General features: G+C 41.8%; 1 protein-coding gene across 1 annotated transcript in view; it reads right to left on the reverse strand.

The window, feature by feature from the left end:
* chd7 (chromodomain helicase DNA binding protein 7) overlaps positions 1 to 24035 on the reverse strand; it is a 114071-nt gene that overhangs the window by 84763 nt on the left and 5273 nt on the right. Inside the window, exon 2 of the mRNA XM_071206305.1 lies at positions 407 to 1964. Within this exon, the coding sequence (XP_071062406.1) occupies positions 407 to 1862 (1456 nt within the window). The 5' untranslated portion in view covers positions 1863 to 1964. The remainder of the gene's footprint in view (positions 1 to 406; positions 1965 to 24035) is intronic.

The raw sequence follows: 24035 nt of genomic DNA on the forward strand, positions 1-24035 counted from the left end.
ATACATTTATACCATATTTTTAAGAAGCATTGAAATAACAACAGAAAATTCAGTTCAACTACAACTTTCATCAAATTGGCAGAGGGCATAACAGTATCTTTTGCATTAAATACATGAACATTACAGATCTACAGACAACATCAAGCTTCTGACTTACTACAATAGTAACCATGTGTGAGTCTAGAGGTAATGTAGAGGTTGAACATTAGCTGAACTGTTTTACAACTGTGGTACATCATCTTCAATGTGTACCGTTTCTACAAATGAGAAAGTTGCCCTCAAATATTTCTAGAGATGCTGTTTTAAAATGTCTAAAATGGAAGTGAATAATTTGAATGAATGCAAATACAGTGACCTAAAGTAACACCACTATATAAACATGTATCATCAGCTGCCCTGTGCTTACCTTGCTGGAGCTGAGGCATATTTGGCCCTATTTGAAGACCACGCTGCGGCCCCATGCCAGTATACATTTGCCCAGCATTGGGGGGCATGTTGTGGGGCTGCTGGTGTTGGGGGTGTGGAGTAGACAGAGGGATTTGGGGAGTTCTCTGGGTCAAAGCATTGGGTGTAGGCTGCAGGGCTGTGTAGCCTGAAGCCTCTGGGGGTACGGCTAGTCCTGCGCTAGGGGGCCTGCCTTGTTGGGGAGGTGGTGTCGGGGTCCCCAAAACCCTCATGGGGGACATGGATGAAGGGGAGGAGTAAGATCCCTGAGCTGGGGGGGCAAGGTGGGGCTGGTTTTGGGCCTGGGGAAGATTCTGGGGGTGCATAGGCTGCCCTGGCTGCTGCATCTGGGCAGAGAGGGCCTGATGGGGCTGTGGTTGGTGTGCTGGTGCAGGGGGGTATCGCTGCCCTGGTTGGCCAGCTGCTGGGACTGATCCCTGGGTAAACCTCTGGCTGAGCTGCCCTGGTCCCATGGCCTGGCTGGTGTTAGCATTGACATTAGCACCCTGACCCATCCCAGGTCCCATTGCTCCGTACTGTGCCTGATAACCGGGGTATTGGCCGCCCCCAAACCCTGCCATACCCGGCTGGTGCTGGTGTGAAGGCTGTCGGGAGGGGGAGTGTGGAAACCGGGATGTGTGGGCCATGTTGGGATAGCCCTGGGGTTGTGACTGGGGCTGGGGATGACGCATCTGGGCCCCCCCCATTCCAACATGTCCCAGGTAGTGTGCTGGGTCCTGAGCGGTGGGTTGCGCCATGCTCTGTGGGGGATTTGCCATGCCCTGTGAAGGGTAGTGTTGGTTCATGCGAGCTGCATTTGGTGTGGGGGGGCCTTGCATCCCACCATAGTTGCCTTGAGACATCTGGTAGCCACCCAGCTGGTTGGGGCCAGCCCCAGGTTGTGCAGGAGGCTGCTGATAGGCTGATCTGCTCGGCGGCGGCGGCGGCTGCTGCTGCTGCTGCTGCTGGCCCCAGACAGCAGCCCCACTTCCTCCTGCAGCATCACCCGGGTACCCATGGTGGTTGCTGCCAGAGTTAGCTGGGTTATTATGGTAGTGGGAAGCCAAGCCATTCATTGCTGTGTTCACGTTAGGTGGCCCCTGGCTTGGACCGTTGGGAGAAATCATTCGTCCTGCGGTGGCGGCACCAGGTTGATCGTAGCCCGTGTAGGGGCCATGGTCATACATTTGTCCCAGTTTAGGCTGTCCTGGTCCGGGCCCGCCACTGTGGATCATCCCTTGGTGGTAGCCCCTGTTTCCCTGGTGCTCATGGTTCAGAGGGGGATTATTTTGCTGGGCTAAAGGGTTGGATTGCGCAGGGGCCGGCTGCTGAGGAAAACAGTCTCCTAAACCGTCTAATCCATCAGAGAACAACCCTGCATCGTCCCCAAACAAACTCAACATCCCCGGGTCCGCCATGGCTATGAGGGGGGTCCAACAGATGGAGGGAGTTGTGCTGTGCAGTGATGAGCTAATCAGCTAGCTGCTAATATGAAGCTTGCTATTCCATGGTCCTAGTTCCTGGAGAGAAGAAAGAAAGACAAAGTTGGAATTAGTGCACAAGACCAAATACTCAAGGCTCAAAGTAAAAGCTAAATTGAACAATGAAGGACTCCAAATACAGGCCTCAATGATTTTTCCACAATTATATTCCCCCAAGCACTTAACCCTTTCTTGATAGTCACACAAACTTTAGTTTCCACATTCATAAAGCAGTGCAGAGCTGTGATGATATCACTTTTCTTTTGCAAATATATCAGTTGTAGCCATTCAAGAAAAAGACATGCACCCATTGAAAAATATGTCACATTAGGCACTTTCACACAAAGTAATTTCCCCAGGAATAGTTCCCGGAACTTTTATTTCCTGGAGCTATCTAGTAAATCCCGTTCACACCGGAATAAGTCCCTGAGGGAGCTGCTGACGTCACTTCTTCTTCTTTGGGTTTACTGGCAGGCCGCATACAACTTCACGGCGTATATACTGCCACCCGAAGTCCCCGGCCGGAAGTCCCCGGAGTTGGGGAAGGCTTCAGTAGAAGCTGCTGGGAGTCCCAGCAGCTTCTACTGAAGCCTTCCGAGTAAATACCCAGAAGCGCCGACACCTCCTCATCTCCACCGCTCCCATGTTTTCTTTTGTGTTGCCATAAGTTAGTCTCTCTGCGTATGTGCGCTGGGCTAATGCTAATAATGCAAACAAATAAAATGGCGGCCTCACAAAAACTTTGCAGAGTTTTACAGGACGTGGTTCGCAATTCGCCCAGCCAATCAGAAATTTCTCCCCAGGAAAGTCCCTGACCTCTAGCAGGGACTAAAAAGGGGTGAAAAGTAGGGATGCGTGATATTGGTTTTTTGAAACCGATAGCTTCCTGCTTCTCAAGACCGATAATAATATAATATATATATTAAATGTACCTGTAGTTTTTGCACACCCGGTGGTAAAAAAAAAGACTAGTAGTGAGCAAATGACATGACCATTACTACTATGAACAAAACAAAGCCAAGAACAGTTTTGACTCTTCAAAGTGACCATATTTATTTTCCCAAACAAATCTGGCAAAATTCTTGCCTTTTTCAAAAGCCTCGTCGATCGGTAAAAGCCCCGGTGCCTTTGCAGCTGGCTTTGGATTCGCCGCAAGTTTAGCAGCGCAGGCGTCTTCTTACGCTTTGAACACACCATCGTAGCGATGGCGATGTTTCAGGCGACTGATCAGGTTGGAAGTATTATAGCTCGTTGCCTTTTTCCCTCCTCGTGGAACTTCTGCATTGCATTTGTTAATACAAATAGCAAGCAAACTATCTAACTCTGAAACTTTGAAATAGTCCCATACTACCGACGACATGTTTGTTTACTGTCCTGGCTTCACGGCCGCACACCATTTACGTCACAGCCAGGCATGAGAAGGGAGCACTGGATTTGTGAAGAACTCCCCTCTTCCTAAACCACTAATACCACAGTACTGGCAAAACGGGAGGAGCCGAGTGAAAAGCAAGCGCCCCTCATCCCAATCCACCCACACCGCAGTATTTTTTTCTTTTTTTTTTACCCAAAAAATATATTGTATATTATCGGGGCTATTAACACGGTTATCTGGTTTTTTGGGATGACGTCATAATTCCTAATATCGGACGATAATCATCGGCCCGATAATTATCGTGCACCACTAGTGAAAAGGTTAGCAAAAAAAAGTTCTAGTTCCAGATCTTTTTGGTGTGGTGTGGACGCATAATCCCAGGAACTATCGGAACTTTTCCTGGGAAAAGTACTCCGGTGTGAAAGTGCCTATTCACACACTCTGAAACACACACTTCCGATTAGCACTGCCCTAAAACCCTCCCCCACCTCAATTTTACTACCAAACAAAAGAACTTACTTCTTTTCAAACACACACTTGGAGTCATTGTGTGTGTGTGTGTGTGTGTGTGTGTGTGTGTGTGTGTGTGTGTGTGTGTGTGTGTGTGTGTGTGTGTGTGTGTGTGTGTGGTGTGTGTGTGTGTGTGTGTGTGTGTGTGTGTGTGTGTGTGTGTGTGTGTGTGTGTGTGTGTGTGTGTGTGTGTGTGTGTGTGTGTGTGTGTGTGTGTGTGTGTGTGTGTGTGTGTGTGTGTGTGTGTGTGTGTGTGTGTGTGTGTTAGAACAAAGGACCCAGCAGATGCAACTCTGTTTGAACAGCAGCAGCTGCCATCCAGCCAGCAGGACAGAGCTTCAGAGTGCACCAGGCAGGCGGCAGCTACTCAAGCCATTCAGCTGGCTAACTAACCAGATGTGTGGAGACAAGGGAGTTAGCCACCTGCTACTTTTCTAGCCTCTGTGTGTGTTTAAACATGCATTAAGCCAGTTTACTTTTATGTTAATTGTCATATTTGGGTAAAAGAAAACAAAAAAACATAGGGTGTGTAAAGGGGCGATAAACATCAGAAGGACTGTGCAGCCTGAATGAGTGGCGGGTGGGTCTTAGCACACATGAACGAGTGTGTGTAGGCATTATGTCAGCGACCAGGATGGGAAGGATTTTTCTTTCAATGCATAGAAGCAACCAAAAAAACAAAAAACACCCAAGCTAACTTTGGCCGAGTTCTCCTCCCCCCTCACCTCATTTGTTTTTCCACTACATCCCTCCCACTCCTTTTCCCTCAATTTTTAAAATGTACCTTGCTCTCCGAATCAATCCAGAAAACTAAAACGTGTCAGGACTTTATCTCATGTGTAAAGGTACAGAAAAATAGTTACATTTAGTAGCCACTGATCAGAGTATCATTTTTGAATAGACTGCAAGTTCTTTAACCTTTTCAGTAACAAATAGTATAGACTGCAATTATATAGCGCCGTACTGCCTTTTTTTGGACTTAGCATAAACATTCAACAATACATCCGTACATTGGAGAAAGAGGCTTCAATACAAGTTGCCACCTGCTCATCAGGAGCGGTAAACATTCACAAATACACACACTGAATAGTTCCCAAAGACACTTCATTATGTAGGAGCCATAGATCACCACATTGGCCTGATCAGGGGATGACTGCTATACCTCTACATTTGCATGACACAGAGATACAGGAACACAGTCTTCCTTCAGGCTTTTGGACCTTCTGCCTCCACAATGGCTGATGGGAGCATCTACTCTTGTTGTGTAAATAGCAATTAACACCCCCTGCATCCATGTCTCTATGAGCCATAAATAGTCTGTCAACAAAAAAAGACAGGTGCTCAAATGATTGTGGTCACAAACAGACAGGGCATGCAAAGACATACCATACAAGATCTTAAAGCTTCAAGAGGGCTTCTCAGGTACTGTTCGTTTAAGCGGTGATTCTATAAATTAGGGCTGCAACAAACGACTAATTTGATAGTCGATTAATCTATCGATTAATGAAACGATTAATCGACTATTCGGACTATTATGCCTTGCACAATTTCTCAAACGCTCTTATTTAGCCATCAACTTTTAGATTTAGCTTGAGGTTGTTTTAGGCATGTGGAAACTAACAATGAAGACAATAAAGATGAATACTTGATTAAAAAATACAGAAACAACAGTGTTTTAGCAAATAATAAATAATGTGATAACAGAATTGTAAACAGAATAGCTGAAACTTTAACAAACTACCTCAGTTACCTCAAATCATTACCCCATGTTTATATAATTGAGTTATCTCCGTGTGTTGCTGCTAGCATACATAACACCTGACGTGGAAACGTTACTCGTGGACGGGGCTACAGAGCTACTAGAAAGACAGTTGAACCCGGTGCATTCCTCCGTCTGGATGTGGAGCACTTTTGCTAAATGTTTAGACAAATTGCTCGTGTTACCGCCCTTACATGCTAAACTCTTATTGCACTTTTGGCAACGAGCATCGAGACGGGTAAAGTTTAACCACACCTCTGAGCGCGTTCTCTCCGCAGTGTGTGGCTGCATGGAGCAGCCACACACTGCGGAGAGAACGCGTGTGTGTAAACGGCCCCGCCCCCTCGCACACAGACCAGGGAGAGATCTCGTCTGATCGAAAATACATCATAGATGCATTTGTTTGTCTTTACATATTATAAACGAGCTGGCCACACTAAGACTGCGATATAATGTTTTTGTATCAATAATACATGACATATATTTTTTTAAATGTCTCCAGTACCAATAACGTTGTAGCTTAACGGCGCGTAAAACGCACGTGATGACGTCACCAACGAATCGACGACTGAATTAGTTGGCAACTAATTTGGTAATCGATTTTAATCGATTAAGTCGATTAGTTGTTGCACCCCTACTATAAATGTAGGTGATGTGATGTAACCACTGTGTGCTAATGACCCAGTAAATCCAACATAGCAAGAAAGTACAACATGTTGTGTTTTAAAATCATCAAAACACAACATTTTGACTAACGGCAATATGAGAGAAACTTGTGTTCATATATATTAACCAGTTAAGCCCCAAGCCATCCAGCTATAGCACACGTACCCCCCCACCTACACAGCAGCCCATGCACCATCACCCCCACCTATACACAGCAGCCAGACCCACTGTCTTGGAAGACTGACAAAGACACTGTCTTCACTGTCTTTTTTCGAGACGTGAAGATGGACGGTGTGGCGCTGTGCAATGATCATCAGATCAAGGGGTGAAACCCGCCGCTGCTGTGTCTGTAAAGCCGTTGTGTCCTTGGGCAAGACACTTCACCTGAACTTGCTCCTGTGGGTATTGTCCACAGTAGTGTTGTCACGATAGATACCAACATTTTGGTTTCGATACCGATACCAAGTCAAGAATTGCAATTCCGATTCTTTTTTGATGCTTTTCTTAAAAAAAGGGAAACAGTCTTAAATATAATCAGGGATGCAAACTCATCAGGTATGAAAAAGGTGACACGGATCCGAGCCCCCCAACCCCACGGAATATCGGCTTTAAGATTAGGAATAACAGATGATTTTAGCAGTCAGAACAACTAAAGCAGCAGTGGTAATAATAACAGAAACGCTAAAGAGTCACATCTAATAGAAATATATATAAAAGCATTTCTTTTAATTGTGTAGCAGTGAGTTTAACATTTTGGCAGCACTGTTGAGCATTCTGAAAATGTATTTTCATGCCTCTGTGCAAGGCTTAGTCTTTCTATCTTTATAGCCACTGGTGTAAAGTAACTAAGTTCATAAACTCAAGTACTACTTGGGTACAATTTTTAGATACTTGTACTTTATTTAAGTATTTCAATGTTTCTTTTGCTACTTTGTACTTCTAATCCACTACAGTTCATGGTACACTTTTACTCCACTACATGTAGGGCTGGGCGATTTTTTCGGTTTTCACGATTAATTTGCATTTTTACTTTCCTACGGTTTGTGAAATGGCTGAACCGAAAAATCGCGATTTTAAAACATTTCTAGACTCCGCAGATTTGTTTTGCTTTAAGGGACTCCGTAGTAGCTTACTCTCTCACTTTCCAGAACGCGCACAAAACTCAGCCACATTGCCTGTGACTACCTGATCTGCAGTTCTGCCCGATCTGCTGTTGTTATGCTGTGTTCGTTGTTGAGCATAACAGAGGACTCAGACATTGTACATTACATATATAACTAAACACGCCTTTTCTCCTCCTTATCTCTCTCATGACTTTTCATTTAATATGGTTTTGAACATTGTAATCAATACTCAAGACAGGAAAAACTTCACGGCTGGTTTCATTTCTGGTAGTTCCGGATGTTGTCTCATGCTACCCACGTCTGTAAACAAACGTATTCAAATAAACTGTACCTTCATTTAATATTCAGCAATAATAATATCTTGACGTCTATACAGTAGTTGTAGTGTTAAAATCAGTAGGTTTCGGTGCGCAACACTCCGTGTCATATCGCTACTAAATTCACCTCTATAGTAAATGGTATATTGGCCACATGCTAAATGCTAACCGGAGATGAAGGATTTTCAGAATAAAAGCTTAACAACTGCGCACGAGAACTTCTGGTTTTTCAGTATAAAACAGCATTTAAACTGACGGTATGTTTAAGGTACTTTATGCCATCAAAACATTGATTTTAATTTATAACACTGTGCGCATGTGCAGAGCTGCAGATCGGGTAGTCACATAGCCTACTACAATCACATTCACCGCTTCACCGACAGACGTACCATAAAAATGTCCACGAACACAGATGAAGAACTCATTCCTAAAAAAGGTGCTACTTCAGTTGTATGGAAGTGGTTCGGGTACAAGCGGTCATACATAGAACAAACAACTGTTCTGTGTAAGGTCTGTAGAAAGACAACTTCCTAGAAAGTTAAAGGGATGTTATTTTGTTTGAGGGTATTTTTTTATTATTCATTTCATTATCATTATTTATTATTTGTTGTATTTCATTTTACAAGTTTTTTCAGGGATGGCCTAAAAGAGATTTTTTTTTTTGTTTGATTTAAAAAAATCTTTGCACATTAATGACAGCCAAGTGCCGTTTTATTTTAATTTTTTTATTCTTGAACAACTGATTTGTTCACATAGGCCTAGACTACTTGGTAATATCATTTATTTTTATTGTGTTAATAAAGACAATATGTATTGAAATGTTGCCTTGGTCTGGTTTGAAAAAAATCGAGGTTTAAATCGAAAATAGTCCATTAGTTAGAAAAAAAAATCAAGATTTTATTTTTAGGCCAAATCACGGATGTGGAGGAATGATGTGAAATATAATCAAGTGTTGAATCAGACTGTAGTTCCACCTGGAGTAAATCCACCAGCTACCCTGCAGTCTACAAAGTACTTCAGACTAGCTGCACCTTCACCAGCTACCCTGCAGTCTACAAAGCCATTCAGACTAGCTGCACCTTCACCAGCTTTGAGAACACTTTCATGATCAATCATTATAAAACATATATTATATATTATTCTGAAATGGACCAATCTGCACAACGACTACTTTTACTGTCACTACTTTAATACTTTTACTTGAGGAACATTTTGAATGCAGTACTTTTACTGTAACAGAGTATTCCTACACTCTGGTGCTTCTAGTACAAGACTTGAGTACTTCTACTTTTACTGTCGCTACTTTAACTATATTTTGATGATAATACTTTTGTACTTTTATTTGAGGAACATTTTGATTGCAGGATTGTTCCTACATTCTGGTACTTCTACTTTAACTCAAGTACAAGACCTGGGTACTTCTACTTTTACTCAAGTACAAGATATATACTTATACCACCTCCGTTTATAGCCTATGAAAAAAATTAGGGCTGTCAAACTATTACATTTTTTAATCAGATTAATCACAGCTTAAAAATTCATTAATCATGATTAATCACCATTTGAACTATGTCCAAAATATGCCATTTATTTATGTATATTGTTGTGGGAATGGAAAGATAAATGAAAGAAGGCGGATATATCAATTTAACACATAGTATCTATGTTTATTATAACATTTTTCTGCATGTCAAAATGAAAGACAACCCACACACCTATCAATCATCAAACCGTGGGGTCTTAATTCATTAAGGGGGGGGGGGGCGCTAGTGGAGTACTTCGTGACCACAGAGCGTGAACGTTGTGATCAGCTGTTTCAGCGCAGTTCTCCAGTGAAGGGGGGAGTCTCCCTCCGCAGCCGGTTGGCGTAGTTTTGGCACAGTTCCGTTGTACAGACCGACGTTAACAGCAGCCTGTCTGTGCACACGGAGACCGACTCTGTCGTCCGGGGATCTAACCGCCTTCTGGAAAAGCTTCACAAGTACGTCGGTACGCAAATGCGCTTTGTGACACAAGTGACGGTACGCATTTCAGATTACGCACATAACCTGCGTACCAGTTATGTGCACCCCTGTACCAGAGCCATATTATTACTATTATATGGCTCTGCCCTGTACTACAGCAAGAGTATTCTGCGTCGGGACTTCCTGCAACAAAGATGTTCTATTGAGAAGACGATCACTACGTGACAAAAGTTTTCAAAACCGTGGCTACTGAAATCAATCTTACTAACTGCTGTCTGTGCAATTGACTCCGCGCGAGTTGGCAGACTTTATTTTGCTTACTTTAACATCATGTCTCATGGTGGGGCTAAGCCATTTCTTGGTATGGGTGTAGCCTACCCCAGCCATACCCTGGCGCTGCCACTGGTGGCACGTATGGGGCGGGCCATTCTTCACATGCGTTAAATGCGTTAAATATTTTAACGCAATTAATTCAAAAAATTAATTACCGCCGTTAACGCGATAATTTTGACAGCACTAAAAAAAACTAATAGAAAACGGAGGCTAAAGATAACGTTAGCAGATAGTGATGCTAGTTTGCTAGTTAAGTTTGCTCAACGATAATATTGCGACAGAAAAACTTTTCAGTGCACATCACGCTCTGCTGCTCCGACAGGGAGCTCTGCTCTGAACACCTGAACGGCCCGTTCACAGACTTTTTTGTCAACAAGCCGAGGCGCAGCGGCAGTTGTACTCCCACTTGCAGCCATGCTTCTCGTTTTCTCACATGCTCTGGCAGCTAGCGCGTGACCGCGTGCACGAGAGAGGGGAGGGACTTCGAACGTGCTTGAGAGGAGCGGGACTGCAGGCACGGCTGCAGTGCAGGGAGTGGAAGCAGAGCGCTGAACACACACGGCTCTTATTAAAACGGCGCTTTTTCACGGGAGTACTTTTCCCCATCATTCTTAAAGTACCGATACTAATGAAATGGAGGAATCGTACCGTTTTTAACGGCAGGGTATCGCGGTACCTTTCAAGTATCGGTACACTGTGCAACACTAGTCCACAGTGACCATTGCATGTATAAATAAAATATGTGTAATGTGTATCTGTAAAGCGCTTTGAGCACTGGAAAAGCGCTATAATAAATGTAAGGAATTATTATTATTAATTATTATTACATTTATAATGAATAGTTGGTTGAAAGTTCTGATGTTCAATATTGTAAAGAGAGATTTTCAAGTTTCTTATATTTATATAAATAGTTGGTTGAAAAAAACATTTATAATAAATTGTTGGTTGAAAAAAAAAGTTTGAATGCTCAATTTGTATTTGTACACATCACATGAACCTTGGTATGTAATATGAAGTCACTATTCAGTCCTAATGTATCTCAGTCCCTGCTGTGGGGAAAGTAGAGTGATAAACACCTATTTTACTCAAAATTCAAATTGTTTCATTTTAGACATGAATTACACATTTATATACAGTAATTCAAATATTTCACTACTTTTGTGATCCTAAGACTTTGGTAACCAATCTAAAACACCAAAAAAATTGGATGACATGAGCAAATTTGTGTTTTCACAAGAGTTATGAAGATTTTCCGAAAATCGGATGTCAAATGTTAAGCTTTAGAGCTACTTATCTCATCACACAGTGCTCTAAGGTGAGTCATTTGCATTTATAGCAAGACCAGAGATTGTCTGATATGTAACACATGGGGTGCCATGTTATAAGAAGTACATTTAAAAAAGGTGATTTAAGGAAACGCCTAAAAATCGAGAAAATACCCTTAGACTCCAGAGGGTTAATGCAACCGTCAACACCAAATGCAACTCAGAAACAAAGGATAAACCTGTTAAATGTTATTCCAGAATAAATGGAGAAAATGTTGGCCTTATAAATGAAATCGTATAAAGTTTGTCATCGCTGTTGACCTGTGCAGCATTCTTCTTTTCTTTAATCTCTGGATAGGGTTTGGTTCCAGCAACATTTGTTTGTAGGGTAATAAAAACACCATTGAAGATCTTCAATTTATATTGCCCATAGTGCAAACTTACATCTCATAAAAGACAAAAACCTCAAAGATAAACCGAAAAGCTGAATATTGTCACACGGACACCAAAGGTCTCTAAGCTAACGGACTGTACGAAGTCATATCTGTGCGGCAGCTGTTGCCATTACAGAACATGTGTTGTGTGATACTAGATCAGTGTTGTAAGCAGCAGCACTGTGGAGTTACATCACTTCCTGTCCATTTCAATCACTACAGGAAGATGAAAAAAAAGTTCCTGCATGTGAGCGTGTGTGGCAGGTGAGAGTTATTGAGTGTCATTTCACATCCTTTGCAGCAAGTTACAACACAGGCCACTGATTTCCTGTCAACTCAGAGAGAGGCACACTACATTAGACGGTGAATTTTACAATGCAGAAAGAAATTAGCGGTACAAGCACTTTCTGTGTACTCTGCATCTGTAGCAGCCATCATCTGATCAGAGGTGGAGATGAGACACGAAAGGCAAGAGATTCTTTCCTCCACCTGTGTTCCGTCGCATTGCGTATGGCCTTTAACCCGTTTAGCCCCGAGCCTGTTTTTCAGGCCTCAGGCTCAAAAATGACATTCCCAGAACAATTGACCATATCTTCCCTTCTAAAAGGGGTAAAGTAATCATCTTTTTTCTCAAAGTAATGATAAACCTGTGAGTTGGATGTAGAAAAGTCAGAATCAAAATAGATGTTTTTTATTTTAAAGTAAATTCAGATTGAACATAGTAAAAAAAAGTAAATTATAGTGTCCGTCCAAAATTAAAAACCATTACTTATAGTGAAAACCACCCTTGAATGATGGGATAGTAGACATTACATTACCTTGCATTTAGCTGACGCTTTTATCCAAAGCGACTTACAATAAGTGCGTTCGACCAACAAAATACAAATTTGAAGAAAACATCACATAAGTACATCAGGCTTCATAGAGCAAAAACATTTCAAGTGCTCCTCAACTGGCTTTAGATAAGCCAGCCCTTTATTAGTATATTATATTATATATTATATTATAAGTGCTTTGTTAATAGTTCTATTGCTCGAAGTGGAGTCGAAAGAGATGAGTTTTCAGTCCGGAAGGTGTGTAAGCTATCTGCTGTCCTGATTTCAATGGGGAGCTCATTCCACCATCTTGGAGCCAGGATAGCAAACCCACGTGTTTCTGCTGATGGGAACTTGGGTCCCCTTCGCAGCGATGGTGCAGCGAGCCGTTTGGTTGATGCAGAGCGGAGTGCACGTGCTGGGGTGTACGGTTTAACCATGTCCTGGATGTAGGAAGGGCCAGATCCATTCGCAGCATGGCACGCAAGTACCATTGTCTTGAAGTGGATTCTAGCAGTTACCGGAAACCAGTGAAGGCAGACTAATGGCGCGTTTCCACTGCAGCAGGTAGCTTGCTTTAAGCGTGCCGAGACATGCGGGGCTCGTTTTTGGTTGCGTTTCAACTTGGCCTAGTTCCGGCTGGGTCCTTACTGTTTTTCTGGCCCCATAAAATCAACCAGGCTGAGTCAGGCTGAGTATGCTAAACTAGAGAGAGAATCGCTGGCAAGGGGGCTACAACTACAACAAGATGAACATATTTGACCGTGATTTAATTGTAATACACGTTTCAAAATGATGCCGAAGTAACAACATACTGATACCGGTTAGTAAAAACCATTAATTAATGCTTTGACAAGTCTGCAGACAGACGGCAGACGAAAAATCCTTTTAAAATGCGTGTTTTCTAAATGGAGCTTGGCTAAGCTAACGTTATATATGCTCCGACCATCCACACTCACAGCAACGGCCTATACAGACATAAATAAACCAGCGACTGTATTCGCCATGACACAGGCAGTCTGTGGTTTGTACTTGTTTAACTTCTGTCTAGTTTCTGAACAGATATGAGGAGCTGTGAGCTCTGAGTGCTAAGAGCTAACGGCTGTGTTGTTTTTCTGGGGCTCCCATTGAAGATGACGTCACGGCTCCTCCTACACTGCGTTACTATAGTAACTACCCCAGTTCCTAAACTGTAATGGAAGCGCAGCATTGAAGTGACCCGGGCCTAATAAGGCCTAACCAAACCGAGCGAGGCCTGCAGTGGAAACGCGCCATAAAAGCTTTAGGAATCCAAACTATAACATATAGATAGATAGAACTTTATTTGTCATTGTACAGGTACAACGAAATTACAACAGACTCAAGGTGCCAACACGCAACAACAAGACAATATAAAAACAACAAGACACTATAAAAACAACAAGACACTATAAAAACAATAAATGGGACTTAAAAAAGGGAATATGTACATAAACAAATTAAATTGCACGATTCCCCTCGTATTGCACGGAAGGCTTATATAACTTAAACATTAGCAGTGTTTAGTGCACATATGGCCCTGGGAAAAAAACTAAACTTGAGTCCGTTTGTCCGGGAAGACATGGTACGGAAGCGCCTGCCTGAGCGCAGCCGTACGAAGTGCTCGTTACCCGGGTGGTGTGGGTCCTTGAGGATCTTGACTGCCTTCTTAAGGCAACGAGAGCTGTACAGTACCTCCAGGGAGGGGAGGGGGCAACCGATGATCTTCTGGGCCGAGTTGATGACCCTTTGGAGCGCACCCCTCTCTGCGGCTGTGCAGCTGAGGAACCACACGCAGATGCAGTAGGTGAGGTTGCTTTCCACGGCGCAGCGGTAAAAGGACACAAGCAGATCCTGTCTGAGGTGGTAATTCCCGACTATCAAATTAGTCGTTTGTTGCAGCCCTAATTCCATGCATCAGTAATTAATCCAAGATTATATTAATATACAACATCATAACACTGACAGGCAAATTATGTATCATCATGTACATTTTTATCTTCTGACTTGTATTGTAGTATAGCCAATTGTATGTGTTATCTAATTGCTCCTTTGGGGATTGTCCACAGTACTGAATGTATGTAAGTCGCTTTGGATGAAAGCGTCTAACAAATGACATGTAATGTAATGTAAGGGCTGTAGTATGAAGGTATGAAATAAAGTTTTAATGTTTAAATCTTCCATTTAGGCCCCGCCCACTCGATCGGCGATCGGTATCGGCCGATACTGATTCCAGCGATCGGCCCCGAAATTGGCGATCGGAGCATCCCTAGAAAAAATGCTAAAGCACTTGGCACATAACTCACAGTAGCGATATTGTATACTTCATGCCATCTGCACAAACTGGATATCATATGAAAGCTTCGAGTCCACAGATTCCATTGGTATACGTTTCATCACTGTGCGACCGAAACTCATGACAGCGAAGCCAGGAAAGACAACACACAACTTCACTTTACGGGGCCAAAACGGCAAATACGTCTTACCTTTGCTGTTTTCTGATCTAAAGTTGTGTTCAAGGGCATTAAAACGCATATAAATGCTGCTGAAGGTTAATCCAATGTCTCTGTGTCACTTTGAAATGATTACTGATAATCCATCATAACATTTATGGCAATAAACATGTTTTTCATATAGAGTTAGGGCTGGGCGATTTTTTCGGTTTTCACGATTAATTTGCATTTTTACTTTCCTACGGTTTGTGAAATGGTTGAACCGAAAAATCGCGATTTTAAAACATTTCTAGACTCCGCAGATTTGTTTTGCTTTAAGGGACTCCGTAGTAGCTTACTCTCTCACTTTCCAGAACGCGCACAAAACTCAGCCACATTGCCTGTGACTACCCGATCTGCAACTCTGCAGCTCTGCTGTTGTTATGCTGTGTTCGTTGTTGAGCATAACAGAGGACTCAGACATTGTACATTACATATATAACTAAACACGCCTTTTCTCCTCCTTATCTCTTTCATGACTTTTCATTTAATATGGTTTTGAACATTGTAATCAATACTCAAGACAGGAAAAACTTCACGGCTGGTTTCATTTCTGGTAGTTCCGGATGTTGTCTCATGCTACCCACGTCTGTAAACAAACGTATTCAAATAAACTGTACCTTCATTTAATATTCAGCAATAATAATATCTTGACGTCTATACAGTAGTTGTAGTGTTAAAATCAGTAGGTTTCGGTGCGCAACACTCCGTGTCATATCGCTACTAAATTCACCTCTATAGTAAATGGTATATTGGCCACATGCTAAATGCTAACCGGAGATGAAGGATTTTCAGAATAAAAGCTTAACAACTGCGCACGAGAACTTCTGGTTTTTCAGTATAAAACAGCATTTAAACTGACGGTATGTTTAAGGTACTTTATGCCATCAAAAACATTGATTTTAATTTATAACACTGTGCGCATGTGCAGAGCTGCAGATCGGGTAGTCACATAGCCTACTACAATCACATTCACCGCTTCACCGACAGACGTACCATAAAAATGTCCACGAACACAGATGAAGAACTCATTCCTAAAAAAGGTGCTACTTCAGTTGTATGGAAGTGGTTCGGGTACAAGCGGTCATACATAGAACAAACAACTGTTCTGTGTAAGGTCTGTAGAAAGACAACTTCCTAGAAAGTTAAAGGGATGTTATTTTGTTTGAGGGTATTTTTTTATTATTCATTTCATTATCATTATTTATTATTTGTTGTATTTCATTTTACAAGTTTTTTCAGGGATGGCCTACAAGAATTTTTTTTTTCAGTTTGATTTAAAAAAATCTTTGCACATTAATGACAGCCAAGTGCCGTTTTATTTTAATTTTTTTATTCTTGAACAACTGATTTGTTCACATAGGCCTAGACTACTTGATAATATCATTTATTTTTATTGTGTTATTAAAGAAAATATGTATTGAAATGTTGCCTTGGTCTGGTTTGTTTAGAAAAAAAAAATCGAGGTTTAAATCGAAAATAGTCCATTAGTTCGATTTTATTTTTAGGCCAAATCGCCCAGCCCTATATAGAATGTAACGGAGCTTCCGGTTTAGGGAATGCTGCGAGCGCATCATTCTAACTCACTAATGGATGGATTTAGGAACTTCCCCTCGATGGACTTAGGAACTTCTATTGGCTCCAACGGTTACAAAGAGGTGTCAATCACCCACATCGACCAATGGGTTCCAGAGATATGGCAAATACACCCAAATGTACCCAGGTGAGTCCGCCTGGACTTACTTTTTCTAAACCTCTCTAAAACAGGTCAATGTCACTTGTTTTGCATCAATCTTGATACAGGGTACTTATTATATGTTATAGTTTGGATTCCTAAAGGTTTTTGGCTACTATCCCATCATTCAAGGTTGGTTTTCATTATAAGTAATGGGGTTATTTTATAGATGGAAACTATAATTTAAATTTTTTTTACTGTTCAATCTGAATTTACTTTAAAGTGGACCTATTATGCTATATTTGAAAAATATATTGTTGGCCCATACCTATACAAAACGTGTTTTTGCTTAAAATACCAAACAGATCACCCATTGTCGCCATGCCTCATACCCCTCTTTTGCAGCCCTGTTCCAAACCTGCTGATTCTGCTTTAAAAATGTAACTTCTGCTGCTAGCCACGCCCCTTTGTAGCGTCACCCGGCTTTCCCCTGCTAGAGAGATTTATATGGGGAGAAGCTCAGCTAAAGGCTGTTGTGATTAAATGCCATATTATGCTCCTAACCACTTCAAGCTTTATTTCTGAAACAGTATGGAGCTCAAACCTTTCTCTCTCGCAGGGTTTACCACAAGGACATTACACATATTCTCTCTTGTTTCTGATACAGCACATGTTCAAGTGTTTACCGCTTGAACAGTGCCATTATATGTATTATATAACAACTTTACTCTAAGCCTCCAGCAGACATCCTGCTGAATGTACACAGACACACAGCTGCGACTGTATACGGAGATGAACGGTTGGGTCTCTCTCTCGGGAATGTTTTGAAAAAACAAACGATCGTATTAGATTGGTCGTGTTGGACGTAGCTCTGTTCTTTCCACCACGCGGAACCTCCTTCTTGCAAACATTGCATCTGGCTGTTACACTGCCTTCGCTTTCAATTTTATAATACTTCCAAACTCCTGACATTTGTTCTGTCCCGACTCCCGAGTCACCAGCTGAACGTAGCCTGTCGTTAGCTTACTGCTACTATGAGACACTGCGCCCACTCTGTTGCCAGATTTCAGAGAAATAAGCAGGTCTGAAAACAAGCCCAAAAGAAGCAACACATACATGATGTTGTGTAATTTTTAACAAAAGCTAAGGCCTCAGGATGACTTTAAGATGTGAACATGGTCATTTTTGTTTTGCAACATTAAATAAAATACTTTTTTTAAGCATTCCCGATCCCCGATCTTTTTCTCCCGATTCCGATCTTTTAAAAAAAAAAAAAAAAAATCACGTGATCAGCTCCGATCCCCGATCGGATCGGGACATCTCTAGTTAACATGTTAAATGAAAAACTCCACATCAATTATAGAGAAGGCTATTTATTCGTAAAAAATACATTCCTTCATGTTTAATAGTGCTAATACTAAATTAAAAAAGGTGGCAGCCTACAAACATGCTGGTGTGAGCCCCAAATGATAAAAATTTAAAAATGGCTTTAAAAAAAAAAGTGTATCGATATTCAAAGTAGATAGTTAATTTGACTTGTTGGTTTTAGCTCTAATTCCTGGTAAATTATACAAACACTTTGGACAGCTGATATGGTTTGAGGATGGGTGGGATGTTGAAACCCAAAGCAAAACTTTTCCCAAAATAAAAGGTATATTACTGTATCAGAACTTGGACCTTGAAGTGGCTGACATTTTTAAGAGATCTGAATTTACTTTAAAATTTTAAAAAATCTATATTGATTCCGACTTTTCTACATCCAACTCACAGGTTTATCATTGCTTTGAGAAAAAAGATTCTTAATTTAGCCTTTTTAGAAGTGAAGATATAGTCAATTGTTCTGGGCATGTCATTTTTGAGCATGAGGACTGAAAAACAGGCTCAGGGCTCAACTGGTTAAAGTAATCACTGTGTGGATCTAACATGTGTAGATATAGCCGACTTCATAAAATAACTGACATTCAATAGCTATGCTCAGGAATTCACACCGGCTGTGCAGCTCTGTGGAACCACCATTATTGAGGCCATTCGCTCAGCCAAGCTGAAACCATGCAGTGTCGATGCCAAGTTCAACTGACACACTGGCTGCAGTGCATTTAAGAGGGGCCTTTAGTTTACAACACCCTTCGATGCCCTGCTCCATACACACATGTATTTAACTTTTGAGTAGCTGTATGTAGAAAGGAAAGCTAAGTGCATCTACTTTAATACATTCTTTGGGTTTTTAATTATCCTGGAAAGTTGCAAGCCTGTCAGAAGTTTTCACTAACAATGCCTACATCGGGTACCTGCTCTTTACATTTAAAATCTTTGATGATTCTGATTTCTTTTTTTATCTGAAGAATTTGGTGGAAAATGTGGTTATCCCCGTGTTAATGCATGAAGTTAGATCTGATGGCTTTGCAGTAGCCCTTCCTTGTTCTTTTTTTCAGATTTGCCGATTTTGTTTGACACATCATACTGGATCAAACAGCTGCACATCCCTGTGTGTGCAGTGTTGGTTTGGGGGGAGGAAGAAAGACTAGACGACAGTGGTTGAATGCAGCGCTGTCTGTGCTGCTGAAAGTTTGGCAGCTAAACTGTCTGTAGCCTGCAGGCTTTACTACAGGAAATCTCTGCCATGTCAACACCGTTTCTGCACGGAGACACAGGCAGGCAGAGACCAACACAACACAGCCAGAGAAACAAACTGCACCACAAGCTTAGCGCTAGACACCTGAAGTAGTGAGTGATCTTCCTCTTCCTCTGGAGAACACATGTGCACCCACCCACCTCCCCATTACCACTAGGATCTAAGCCGCTATAATTTATACCTTTGTTCCCGAATGGGGGACAGCGTGCAGAAGCTGGCTAGCTATGTGTGTAATTACGCTCAAGTGAGGGGATGCAGAGCCTTGTGTTTGGGGCTGGGATTTGAGGACCGGAAGGAAGGAAAAGAGAAGAGGAGGTGGAGAGAGGGGGGTGGGGGGAATTAAGAAAGCGAGAGAAGAGAGAGAAGCAGTGAAGCTTGAGAAAATCTGGTTATTTTACGCACGGCTGCTTTGTTAATGGGCAGAGTGTGTTGTTTTGTGTGTGTGTGTGTGTGTGTGTGTGTGTGTGTGTGTGTGTGTGTGTGTGTGTGTGTGTTATGGTGTTGTGTTTCGGGGAGGGGGGTGGGTGGGTCAGCAGGAAAGGGCTGTGTTTATCCAATCTGTTCCCTGCCTTTACCATGTGCTAGGAAAAACCAATGGCCGGCTACCGGTCTGATCCCAGAGGATGCAGGACCAGCAGGGGGGGGGGAACCTGCTAGTGTGTTCACTGAGCTCAAGAACCTGTTATAGGGTCTCTCCATCTAGTCATGTCACATTAGTGTGCATTAAAAAGGCATGGAATGGTAAAAAAATGTAATGTATTTTACACTACTAGTTAGGGTGGCTGTTCTCAATTGATTATAACTTAAATGTATTACAAGTAAGAACCTTTCTAACCAATTAGAATCCTTAAGGTGAGAAAGACACCTCACAGATTCAAGGTCATAAAAAAGACTAAACTGGTTTTTAACTGGCACACTAGCATGAGACATCTTGTCATATTTTTCCATATCAACCCGAATTGGAGATGGATGCAATATTGTGGTAGTCTTGTTCCACATTCTCTTGAGGCTACAGATGTTTTTATAAAGGCTACTGAGACAGGGATGTGTAGTGCTGATGGTGAGGTAAAAAGCTCTTAGGAATGATGCAGACTGCCCAACTGACGGTTTAACAGCTTATACTTTTACAATAGGAGCAAATAACGTATGTCATGTCCACAGAAACTAACTCACAAGAGGTGGCTACAAACATTTGAATTTGAGCAAAGTAACTATATGGATTCAGAACACTACAGGTGGTAGCTTGAACAGATCTCAGCACCACGACTCCAAGCATTAACCATCTCTATAGAGATTGAAAAGCCCCAAATCACTAGGAGTATTTTTTTTAACAGAAACAATAACTGAATGTACAGAGTACAGACACATTTGCTGTGGTATCAGAATAGGCTTGTTGTCTGAGCAATTCAATATCCTTCTACATTCTTAAGACTCCATTCATACAAGCTATATGTTCAACCTGTCATTTAAGGGTCCATACACTTTAAGGCAAGTCTGATTGAAGACTTTTTTCCAATTCGACATTTAAGACCAACTTTAAAAACAACTCTCTTTGTGGGGTTCCACTGTCTTTATTCCTGTTGTGCCAACTTTTAAAAGCTTGATTGTGTTCTGAGTAGGGATGGGAACGATTAATCGAATATTCGAAATGATTCAGGTATTCGAATAATTATTCATGTATTCGAATATGAGTTATGAATATTTTTTTTTTGTTTTTTTTTTGGGAGAGTGATGCCTAAGTTGATTACATATTATCAAATTGAATAATTCAATGTATACGACTATGCCATAGCTAAATGTGTTAGGTCTAAAGGTGTGTTTTGCTCCGCTCACCGGCCCCTCACAGCGGGCAGAGCTGCAGGTGCTGATCTCTCTCTCTCGTGTCCGGTTATACTTCACTCGCGTTTATGTCCAAATCCATCAGATCTAGCTAGTTCTAGCCAATGATACGGCTGCTGCCCCTCCCTACACGCAGATCACGCAGACTCAAACCTCATCTTAGGCCCAAATGTGGCGCAAATGAGCTCCGCAGCCGTTGCGAGGTTCCGGCGCTAACAGTTGAGCGTGCTCCCCCGCCCCCTGTCAACACTCGCGACACGTGGCCAGCCTAAACAACAATAAGCGCTGCTTGGCAACAGTGTGTGGCGGCAAAGTGCATAGACATTTTGACTGGAGAGATTTAGTTTTGCCGGTATTCAACATTTTACCAGTCATAGTCCGGTAATTATTTACACACTAAGAAGAGTCCTACACAACAGACATGGCGTCAAAAAGGAGTAATGTGTGGAAATACTTCGACCAGGTTAGTGAGTGCGGTGTAGAGGTCAAACTATATGCCAAATTAAACTTATATACATGCTATACCTTGCTATACCCGCAACCTCCGTTCCAGCTGAGAGGGTCTTCTCTACAGCTGGCCTGATTGTGAATGGCCTCCACACATGAAAGCTGTAGGCCTATAGCTGTCAAACTGTGATCACCAGTTCAATACATTTTACAAATTCGACTTGGTTTCTACACTTATTTGAACATGTATGTATTTCTAAAAAAAAAAATTACCCAATTTTTTTTAATAGGATATGTACATTTCGGTTAACCGGTTTTTGGGGGGTCGAATATTCGAATGTACATTTGCTTTCAAATTCCCATCCCTAGTTCTGAGCATGCAACCTCAAATAAAATATGAGCGTTGGTGGACCCTGCTTGATTAATGCAAGAGGAAGACAGTAAATCCTTTTAAAGAATAGATATTAGAACAAATTATTAAGATTTCAAATGCTACTTCCCATGTGTAAAAGACTAATTTATCATAAATTAAGTAATTATTAAAAAATGAATTCACTCAGTGACTTTATATATGTTTAACTCTGTTAAAAGATCACATCCCTCTGTACTTCTAAGTTGCCATTTATTTAATGTAAATACTCTTAATAGTGGTGTTAGCAGTATTATGGTAACATCAGAAAAAAACCTGTTGCCGGTGAGGGGGAAATACTCAGTGTTGCAGATGAGTTATCACAGGCACAGAGCCCCCTTTACAGGCTTTGGGGAAACCCCTGCTTCAAAAACTACACGATTTGTCACTACCTGGGAGTCTCTTCAGCATGTCAAAAAACCACCAGTGGTTTTGGGCTGTTCGGAGATTTGTCATCCATGTGCAACGAAAAGTAAGATGAAACATTTCTGAGCAACAACATCACAGGCAGAACATTTCAGTCTACATTTTAGGTTTTGAAAGAAATGTTGAATAAGACAGAACTTCCAGAGAGGTTTTCATTGTAAATGTCCCACAATACTGAAGACATTAAACTATTGCCGTATGCAAACAGGAAGGCACACAGTATATAGACTGGGCAATTTTGCGTGCTTCCCCCATACCTCCATAATCAATCACTGATATTGACATGCTCTTTTAGACCAATGGTACAGGCAGGTCCGGACCGCGTCCCCAGAGATTGGCCAGTTCCCCTCCCATGCCCCACCTGCTAACAACCAATTCACTTCCAGAGTCCTTCCTATAAAGCTGTGGGGTAACTTCTCCCCTGGGGCCCACGCACGCACACACACCACTTTTTCCAGAGTCTCTACAGCAGGGGTGCACAATACGTCGACCGGTCGATCGCAAAGGTAGTGTGGGTAGATCACATGGCATTGAAAAAAATAAAATAAAAATAAGTTGGCCTATGATCCATCCTTACTATGGCATTTGATTGACGTACAGGCAAGCCAGTCTGAGATCTCATATTTTCTAACACGCAGCTCACCACGCATGCACGGTCAACCTCGCCAGCTGCAATTCACCGGCAAGCTGATTACCTAGATAGCCTTCCAATTTATACAATTCTACTAAAGAAAGGGTATAAAATGTACATAATGACCAAATATGTGACCCGCTCTATCGAAATCAGTCGAAAGTCGCAACGGCTCATTTCAAAATAAACGTGGATTTGCGTAAAAAACAGTTTTTTCGGGGTACAAAGTCTTGGCTTTCAGAATATTAAACTTGTTTCGGCAAATTCAGATGATAAATACAACTTTGAAGCTTGTAACGGCATAATTACAAGCGGAAAACGGAGCAACTTAACGTCACAGGCAGCAGGCATAACAACAGCCGGTGTTTCTTGAGAGTGTTTTCCCTGGGAAACAAACACAATACACACAAATGCAAAATTATACAAACACACACACACACACACACGTGTATACACACACACACTCGCTTCCCCTCCAAACGAAAATATCTTCCCTCCGTAGTATTTTGATCATTTGCTCCACTAATAATCAATCAGATCAATCCAGAGAAGAGGAAACTTTGAAGGCCTTTTTCTCAAAATGATGACTCGGTGACAGTCATTATATAATGTGACATATTTCGCTTAATATTTGGAGTACAAAAACAATCCTGATATCATTAGAAAGCTAGTGCTAAGCAGTATAAGCAGCAGTGTCAGTTCACAGGAAGTGTGACAGGAACAGGTTTAGTGGAGAGATGCATACATAATAATTCTCCTGCACTTTCCATCCTTATTCATACATCCCTCTGACCTAGCATCCATCTACATCTTCATAATTGGATGTTGATTCCACAAGCAAGCAGCACTTAACCTTTCATCAGCCTTGGAGAGAAATGGAAGAAAGAAAAGTGGAAGGATGTGTGGACGCCATAACAGTGCCATTAAACCACAGCGTGCAAAACGGATGATATTCTCTGTGATGGGATTCATCAGCAGCTAA

This window comes from Pseudochaenichthys georgianus, chromosome 17, assembly GCF_902827115.2.
Source record: "Pseudochaenichthys georgianus chromosome 17, fPseGeo1.2, whole genome shotgun sequence".
In the NCBI taxonomy this organism is placed as follows: Eukaryota; Metazoa; Chordata; class Actinopteri; order Perciformes; family Channichthyidae; genus Pseudochaenichthys; species Pseudochaenichthys georgianus.